At 37.5% G+C, this 9,989-nt stretch overlaps 1 protein-coding gene across 1 annotated transcript in view; it reads right to left on the bottom strand.

Moving 5' to 3' along the window:
• Positions 1-489: 489 nt before the first annotated feature.
• LOC121339451 (protein NEL-like) overlaps positions 490-9,989 on the bottom strand; it is a 35,050-nt gene continuing 25,550 nt past the window's right edge. Inside the window, exons 4-9 of the mRNA XM_041411224.1 lie at positions 5,222-5,395; positions 5,017-5,113; positions 3,216-3,288; positions 2,968-3,050; positions 1,852-1,980; positions 490-621 (exon numbers count right to left, since the gene is read on the bottom strand). Of these exons, the coding sequence (XP_041267158.1) occupies positions 490-621; positions 1,852-1,980; positions 2,968-3,050; positions 3,216-3,288; positions 5,017-5,113; positions 5,222-5,395 (688 nt within the window). The remainder of the gene's footprint in view (positions 622-1,851; positions 1,981-2,967; positions 3,051-3,215; positions 3,289-5,016; positions 5,114-5,221; positions 5,396-9,989) is intronic.

Genomic DNA, 9,989 nt, shown 5'->3' with positions numbered 1-9,989 from the left:
TTTCCTTTAATTCTTTTATGACCTTTTGTAGAACAACATTTCTAGGTGTCCGGGTTTCTTCTTTTCTCTTAACTAAGGAAGAAGAATAATAAATCTGAACCTCCATTTCTAATCTCAATAACGTAAGGTTAGTAGTACACTCGTCATGTGATAAAGGTGTTGGAGACCCTGGTCAAACACAGGCAATTGTTCTTGAATTTCTAGCACTTTGGTCTAGAACATAGAAACTGGAAGTCTGCAGAAAGTTTTATAAGTAACTTTTTTTTTTCTTTTTAAATTTTGAAAATAAATATCTGTGCTAAATAAAAATAACATAACTAAAATGAAACAAAAGATCCCACATGAAATATTAAAACCTTCTGGTTATCAGTTCACCAGAACACTTCAGAGAAGTCTAAGTTCCCCTTCTCAACCCAACTATTTAATGACCAGTCCTTTCACTGACATATTTACAGAAAGGTTCATATTATTAAGATTTCAAAGCATTCATTAGCAGGAGGCACAACAGTGAAACTTACATTGACATTCCTTGCAGCACTTGCCATCCACGTAGGCCAGGGCAGAGTTAAGTGGACAGTCAGCAAGGGGGCAAATCAAAGCCTCGCACTGCACAGTACCGTTCTAGGAGAACAAAAGGTGCTTAACTGGTGGTTTTATTTAGCAACAGCAGAGATGTTCTCAAACACAGGAACTTGAAAATCTATTTTTAAATACAATGAACTTTCTAACAATGTCCAAAAAAAAGATAGTTTAACTTGGGTCTTTTAATAACTACAAGGAGAGAAACCATGCCTTCAGAATGTCACACATACAATCCTTTAACATGAATGATGTGCTCTTTGAGATGATAATGATCAATTTTTTTTTAGAGGCAAGTCTATTTGGAGGCAAAACATTCTGCCAATCAGCAAAAAAACTTGAGATATTACTGTGAAATGACAACTGTACAGAATAATACTCTGCCTTCTGATTATGTTAGAGAGAATATATTTCTAAAAGGTAGAAATATTATAGCTGTGAGAAAAATCCAAGACAAAAATATGCAATGAATTTAACTCTAAATTCAAAGAATTTTAAACACTTATCAGCCAGATTTGATGCCAGAAAATACTAAAAGCAAAATGAATATCCATCCAGAAATAAAGGTAAAAAAATATTAAGCTTAAAGAGACCCATTTAGATAATTATAGATAGCAGCAAATCAATCTAAGGTGCAGAACAGACAACAACAACCTTTTCACTGGCTTCTAATGGCCTTTGGATTAAGCATTTAAGGAGTTCAAATGGAATTAAAGAGTTTTATATGAATGGGCAGCAATACAGACGCCCTAGCTTGGTACCTGAAAGGATACTTGCAATCACATCTGGAGTTGTGATACCTTTGGGAATCTTCCATCCACCAAATCTTTTTCATTTGTAATATAACAAAGCTTGCATATGACCCTGACATTTTACTTTTTATTACTTATTGAGATGTAACCAAAGGCAACCAAAGGAAATTGGGCACGAGGGAACTATTAAATCATTTGCTAAGAAAAAGGCTGACTTTATAGAGACAAAAAGCAAGGAATTAGAATTCCAGAGAAACTGTTTGCAACTCAGTGCAAGGGAATAACATGATATCTAAGTATATTCCCTAGCACCTGCACACGGTGACATGGAATACAGTAGCTACACAAGCTAGTAATGCAGAAAACATAGGAAAACATATTTATTATACTATTCCTTAGATTAAGAACAGATTTTAAAATTCTTTGTTGTCAGTACCTAGCACACATCTGGAAGCTCTCAATAAAACTATTCAGAGGAAAGACTGGAGTTCCTGACTCTCCACTCAAACCATAGCCATACCATGCAAGTGCAGTTCTTACAGCCATCCGTCCAGGATTCAAACTCTCTGTAGGTTGTGCCTTTCATTGTGCAGGTTCTTTCACAGTAGCACTGATCCAACTTGTTCATCCTCTGCTCAGCTTGAGACAACTGTATTTACAGTTCACAAAAATGTTTTGAATTTTTAAGTGGCTTCCACGTTAGTAAAAACACAATTCAAACTGTCCCCAGTACACAGATGAGAGAACACACTTAGGAAAACACAATCAGAGAAAATAAAACAATTATTGCTAAATACAACATGATGAAACCACCAGCCATTCAGAGACGGAAATTGAGAAGTAAGACACAATGCATTTAATTTCTCTTATCATCCTGACATCAGGGACATCATGAAATAAAATTAGCAGGTCAAAATGGGTACAGCTCCTCATTTCTCATCTTTGTATGGGCAAACTGATCAAGAATCTTGTTCCACATACAGTACTGGCAGAGGGGCCAAATAAGCTCAGAACTGGCATTAGCAATTTTTTCTGCTCTTCAGCCAAGGCATTTCTAACATTAGTGTATCAAAGCAGCTAGGTAACAGCATTCCTGTAGATATCTAAAGAACTGACATTTAAAATCACAGTAGTCTATTTTCACGAGCAGACATGAACGTTTTTGGTGTCATATTCTACAGGAAAGAAAGAATAAAGTCCTGGTTTGGATTTTTAGTTCTTTGTCTTGCACATATTTTGTCTGAACGTGTCTTTGGCAGCTCGGGTCTTAAAAAGTCATGGAAAGTCTTGCTGTAATAAACACAGTTACCTATTTAATTCTAGGTTTATTGATTTATTAGCCTTATAGGTAGAGTTTCGATATCTATGAGCTTTTCCTTTCTCAGGGATTTGGATGCTCTTTACTATTAAAATTCATGATTCTATAAAAATACTAAAACACAAGAAAACTCTCTGAACTGAGAATCTGTACGTATAAATTAGGAAGAGGTATATAAAGATGTAAACATACCATGCAGGGATGTTCTGCTCACAGCCATGTGCACAACCCCCTACAAGCATGATTAATCTAAAAATACAGCAAGTAAAGACCGGCAATCCTCATTTTGCCTATGACTAGAGTCCTAGTAAACATTACCTTAGCTGATGTTTTTGCTAAAATGTCTTGCAGTTCCATAATTTTCTGTACAAGTCCATGGAAGTCATTACAAGTTGGGCATGCTGGAATAATACAATACATGTTAATAAATTAATTCACAATAGGTTCAATCATGCCAAAGTTGACAAACAATACACTTAAACTCAAGGTTTTAAGACATCTTGTAGGACAGAAAGAAGGTAAAAAGCACACCTTACATTTTATGATATAAGAATTAATAGACTTACTGCGATTAAGATCTGGGCACTGAGAAATAAATCCTTGAGGCATGACAAGTAATTGCACATCTTGCATTATGCCCTATGTGTTAGTGGAGACAAAACAAAAGGATACATTATTTTTACCTGTCAAAATTATGTTTTTTCATTCACCATGTAAAACATTAAAGCTCACAAAGAAAAACTACCTGTTTAAAAAAAAACTTATGAATAAACAGCTTCAAGTCTGGACTCAATTCAGTGATAGAAGAATAAGCAGAAATAAAAAAAGATAGATGTACAGGCATACTGAACAATTTTTAAAGACATAAGATTAAATGTCAAGATATAATTATGTGGCAAGAGTTTGGTGGGTTTGAATTCATTGTTATTTTTAGTTAGTCAATGCAGAAAAGCTTGCAAATGACCTTTAAAAAGTAATTTGAAAACAGCTGCAGTTTCAGTTACTTAGAAATACTCTTTTAAATAAAATGCAAATTTTTTACAAGCTGTAACTCTTAAATAGATTTGAAGATTAAAGAAACTAGAGTCAAGAAAAATATGTTAATGCAAACCCTTAATGAGTTTGTGCTGGTTTTGGCTGGAGTAGAGTTAATTTTCTTCACAGGAAAGTAGCTGGCATGAGGTCATGTTTTGGATTTGTGCTGGAAACATAGTGCTGATAACACTGGGATGTTACAGAAATTACACAACAGCAAGGCCTTTTCTGATTCTCCTACCACCCCACCAGTGAGCAGGTTGGGGATGCCCAAGGAGTTGGGAGAGAGACAGCCAGGACAGCTGCCCCAGCTGACCAAAGAGAAGGGGTCATATCCAAGACCACAGGGCATCATGCACAGCATTTAAAGCTGGGGCAAAGAAGGAGTTTGGAGTGGTGGCATTTGCCTTCCCAAATAACCATTACAGAGCCCTGCTTTCTTGGGGATGGATGAACACCTGCTTGCCCTTGGAAAGTGGTGAATGAATTCCTTGTTTTGCTTTGCTTGTGTGGCTTTGCTTTACCTATTAAACTCTGTATCAAACCACGAATTTCTGGCTTTTACCCTTCCAATTCTCTCCCCCATCCCAGCAGGGAGGGAAGTGAGCAAGTGGCTAGGTGGTGCCAGCTGGAGTTAAACCACAACAAATTCTAATGGTGATCCTTCCATAAAGCTTGCAAAATGCTGAGAAACTACATATCTGTTACACAGCTTCAAAGCTGCATGTTGTTAAAAACTCAGGGAGATTTCAGCATGAAATCAAACTATGATGTCTGGAACGGGATGGTTTCACCCACAAGAATAGACCCCCTGCTTGCTGACAGATTTTATATGCTTAGTTAAGATATAATTAGTAGCCAGTATGCTGCTCTCCAATAGCAAAGACCAAAGAGCAATTTCAAAGCAATCCAAGAGCTGTGTTATGATTACAGAAGCACAAACTGATGACCTCCTGAGATCATCTACTCCAATGTCCCTACTCAAGAAGGATCAGCTACAGCAGATTGCCTAGGACTGTGTCCAAACAGCTTCTGACTATCTCCATAGTCATCTTTCTTTGACAGGCCTCACAGTAGAATTGTTTTCTCATGTTCAGATAGAATTTAAGGTGTTTCAGGTTTTGCCCATTGCTTCTTGGCCTGTCAGTGGGCCCTAGTGAGAAAAGTCTGGATCCCTTATCTTCATTCCCCTCACATATTTATCCACATTGATGAGATCCTCCTGAGCCTTCTCTTCTCCAGCCTTCCAAATCTCTCAGCCTCTCATCATATGAAAGGTGATTCAATCCCTTTAATAACTTTATTTCACTCTATCTTTCAGGGAATGCATACCTTAAAATAACCATGTGCAGTATTCCTCTGTCCCAGCCAAAAGGTTGTACCCAAAGGTAAGTCCATGAAAGGCTTCTCCACAACTCTTTCATAAATTCTACAAAGGAAGGAGAAAATAGAATCCCAAGTTGTTATCATTTAATTTACTCAGAGCTCAAATATTCCAAATGTGACAATTTCTTATACAACAACTCTCTTTACTTACTTATTGCAGTCCACATGTAAAATCAAGTGAGAGGCACTGATTGCTAAGGAAAGTCTGTGCCATTTATCATCTGCCAAAATGTATGGGAACACTTCTGTGTGGGAGCGATGACTGCCTGAACGATAATGCAACCTGATTTCATTTCGATGACCGCTGCTTTCCAGCTCCAGGTACCTGTACCACAAATGCATCATCATGTCATGAACCGTTCTTTTCAGCACAGCAACATTTTATATAAGACATCTTCTCATCATCATGCAAGAATTATTTTTTAAAAAAGGAAAAAACATAAGCAGATACAGAGGCAAAAGCAGACCCTTTCAGATTTCCACTGCATCTCACTTCTCAGCAACAAATAATAGCAGGTTAAACTTTCATGTAATTACACAAGATTCCAAGTCAAATATGTTTTCCTCTAACAAAACAATTTTCCATAACATGATCTGAATTACATTATTATAAATAATTGCCTTATACAGTGAAAGCACAATAGGAATACTCTGAAGGCCTGAATGCACAAAAGACAACTCCAAGTTCTGCAATAGGGACATCATTAGTAATTACCAAGGGAAGTAAAGACTGAGACTGAACACTGCTTTGTTTGTTTTTATACATGCTGTTACATCTTCTTTCATTTTCTGTAATAAAATTAGTATGTGTATTTCCAGGGTGGGTGTACACACACATATATACACATCTATATATGTATATGCATATATATGTAAATGTATACACATATATATGTAAATATGGATATATGTGTGTATATATAGCAAAAAGCCAGCAGTGCAGCTGTGCTGAGATAAGTGAATCTAGCAGATTGCAAACACAAGCTTTGAGGGTGAAATTCCAGCCATTCAATTTAAAAAGCACTCCATAACCAAACTCAGTTCTTAGACAGGCTGTCTCTCACATGTTGGACATCCTCTGGGAAAAAGCCTGACTAACTGCTTGTATTTTTAAGGTACTGAGTTTCTCATTTTAAAATTCCCCAAGAAAATTATTTTCACAAAGGAAAGAGAAACAGAAAGAGATTCTCTAATAATCATATGTAACCTAAAGCTAAAGAGAGAGGAGAATAATGGATGGGGTGAGACACACAACAGCTGGGAGAATGGACAACTCATTTTTGTCTATTTTTGTGGCTACATCTGCAGTCAGACATGGCAGTGGCTTGCAAGCTGAGTGCACATGTATTCTTGGGTGATGTCATTTACTTTAACAGATTATCTATATTAAGGAATAGAAAAGACAATAATTGTGGTTTTGAAGAGTAGAAATGAGACCAAACCAAAACTATCTTGCACAATCATCGTCCCTAGAAGACAGCTGGGCTTACTGCACATCCCTGCTTCCTTCAGAGTGTTCCACAGTGGAACATACCTAGCAACAGCACAAAATCACCTAATTTTTTTGCAAAACCAGCAAAGGACAATATCTTCTTCCTCCCCAGTACTAAGAAAGCAGTTAACTAGAGTCAAATATAAATTTTATAATCAATTTACCTCCTCATGGCCCAAAAATAATTTTTGCATCGGCAAGAAGTAGAAACTAATTGAAGGTCTGGCTGGAAAATTGCACAATAGTGGCAGGACATCAATCAACTTAATAACCTCCTTCATAACTCAAGCTTCAAGGATAAAATAGGGTTAGTCTCAACCCAAAAGAAAGGGGAACATTAGAGAACTTGACTCCTCCAGCAACTTTTAAGTGTCTCCACCCAGCTGCAGAAAAAAAATGGAAAACAAAAGGCATGGATACGTTGAAGCATTACCTCCTGGTAGAACTAAGAGCTCTCCTTCATTCCAAGTCAATAGCAGAACTGATGGCAGAACATACACATGCAGGCAGGCAGGCAACAAGCTACACTAATAGACATACAGTCACTACAGAAGGTATAAAACAAACACTTGTGTTGCCCTTATGCATGTAAGATAATGAAACCTCTGCAGATGAATCATGGATTTTCCAATAGAAAGAAGACATTGCTGTACAAATGTCATGAATTAAGAACTGCTGAGAGAGGATGCTGACAATCGATGATGCTGTAATAAGCAAGGAAATTTTCCTACACAAACTCAAAGAAACTGTGGACACTTGTGGTTTTGTTTTAATGGTGATTAACACACTGTTTTGACATTCACAGACAATATTTTTTGTTCTTCCATTTGGTAAACTAACAAATATAACTACCTTTGAAATGAGAAAACATGCATCAAAATGAAAAAGAAAATAACAGCCATTAGGAGAATTATTAGAAGAATCATTTATGGTTTATTAATAATCTGTAGAGGCAGCAGCAAAACACAATTAGAAAAGCAAGTGAAATGACAGCCAAAGCAATACTGCTTTTAGCTTGAACAAATGCCATGATGCTGAAACACTGAAGTGAAAGTTAATAATTTCACCTCAATTTTTTACAAAATGCTGTTCTTGCTATTCCCCTTTTCTACATTTGTTTAACTGCCTGGACTTACACGGCTCTGTCTCAGTCTCATGAGTTTCAGGAGATAGGACAAGACTCAGCACTGACAAACATATCTGGGTGAAAATGCAAAGTCTGCCCACAGTGAGGCTTCTTGTTCCATCTGTGAGGCTGTAACACTTGGGTGCAAGGTTTCCAAAGGTTTGGAAGAGTCTTTCAGAAAATACGCTAAGCATAAACAAACAGACCTGGATTTTAGAAATTCAGGTCTGGTGACAAAAACACCCTATACTTCTCTGTACACTCAGGATTAGTAATCATTTGAGAGAAAAAGGAGGTTGCTCTTAACTTCTGAAGGCCTTGCTCCCAAAAGAAAGTAACTGCATTGTACTGCAGTCTTCTCCTAGCCAAGAATCTCATTACTGAAAAACTTCAGGGGAACCTCATCAGCTGAATCACCAGTTCCTTGTCCACATAAGCCTAGCCCAGCCCAGTCATCACAGTGAGAGCAGCAGCCAAAGATATCCCATTTTAAATATCACTGATGCTTCTCCCAATAGCTCCAAGGTCTTCTGTGCTGCAGAAGGCAAATGACTATTGGAGTGAAAAATAAACCACAATGAGAAACCCAACACAACAGCAGAACCTGCAACTCTCTAATATCCATAATCTCTGTGATGGTTTAATCAATACCTACTGATTTTAAGTTTCCCCAAAAAAACCACACCCACCTTGGGTTAAAATTGGATTTAACTTCACAGGGAGATGATATGTGCTTAGGTTTTTCTATGTTCAACATGAAGAGAAGAAAATGGCAACCTGGAAAAAAAGGTTGCTACATCTCTGTAGATCACTCTGTATGTGCAGAATCATTGCAAAGGCAACAGCCAAGGCCACAGCATCAGATCAGCTGCTCTGCTTGGAAACCAGCCAGCCAGCGATCCCTAACATACTGACTACAGATGAGCCTGTCTTTGTAAGGGGAAGAAATTTGTTTCAAATGCCCTGGAGGGATCTAAGACAGAAAACAGTGATGTTTGCTCTGCTGCTCAGCACTGATCTATTGTAACTTCTGGGTGAGAGCTGGGAATCAGCAGATCTGCTCAGCTGTGGAGTTCTAATGACCATCCACAGGGCACGCGGTCACACCAGCCCAGGCAGGACCTGCTCTTGGGGAGGTGACACACTAGCACAAGGGAGACTCTGGAAGTAAAAGTCAGTGTACAGCAAAAACTTAGAGATTTAGGGGGTGAAACAGGATGGTCTCAGTGCACACAGTAGCAGTCTTTGAGAAGAGGGAGGTATGGCCATTCCAGCTAACAGGCAGTGTTGGCAATGCCAGGTCTTTGGAAGCTCACTTGCTCATTTGGCATCCTTTCTCACACAACAAATGCACATACTTACTCCACGCAACTAATAATTTCAACTTTCTTTTACAGCATGTAGACAAATATTTCAGAAGCTAAAGTCAAAATATCATGCCTCCTGCTTATGAATTTATTACAGTGTGGCAGGTTTTTGTAACTTTTCCTACTCACGTTTACAGGTAAAATGCTAAAATATTTCTTCCTGGCTCTTTGACCTACACTGAAAATAAAGGCAAATCAATGAAATTAAAGAACAATACATACCTAAGAAAAAAAAATTTGAATCCCTATCTCCATCACTTATGAAAAAAATATTTAGCTGAAGATTTTTGCTATCAAAGCTCTGCCTTTTTTGTTAAGTTTAATTGCATAAAACATTAAAAATAAAAAGGAGATCCTACACAGTAGACCTCATTGCACAATAGCAGCAAGCAATTCTGCTACGTGTAGATTATGAAGATATAAAAACAACTCACACAGCACCACTACCACATTCAGCAATGCATTATTTGCTATTTTCTGTGGCATCATGACTGAGTGTCAGGAGTGTGAGCTTTATTTTTCTATGTTTCAGGACACTTAATTTGGAAGTAACACTAAGTGTTCTGAAATATTAACTACAAGTTTTTATTGCCTAGTGCATCCCCTAAAACAACATGGCATCAAAATATCCCCAGAGAGGTTGTAATTTTTTTTTCAACCTAAATGATTCTATGGTTATATGAAATGTCAAGGGGCAGCTTCATTTTATCTGTAAGAATCTAGTTCCCACCTCTCACACTACTGCTTGATCTTACTGGTTTTATCCTTTTCCATTTAGAGCTCTACCTAGACAAGAGAATACTAGCATTTTTATCAGGGAATTATTAGTTAAAAATTTGTCTTTGCTTTTCTGGATATGTTGTAGCCCTTAGTGCAAGTGCAGAATGGGCAGGAATGCTACTAATTCCATTTCTGACCCTTCCTTTTGCTGAAT

This window comes from Onychostruthus taczanowskii, unplaced genomic scaffold, assembly GCF_017590055.1.
Source record: "Onychostruthus taczanowskii isolate IOZ18803 unplaced genomic scaffold, ASM1759005v1 scaffold35, whole genome shotgun sequence".
NCBI lineage: Eukaryota > Metazoa > Chordata > Aves > Passeriformes > Passeridae > Onychostruthus > Onychostruthus taczanowskii.
The sequence above is the reverse complement of the archived record's forward strand: the minus strand, read 5'-3'. Positions and strand labels throughout refer to the sequence as shown.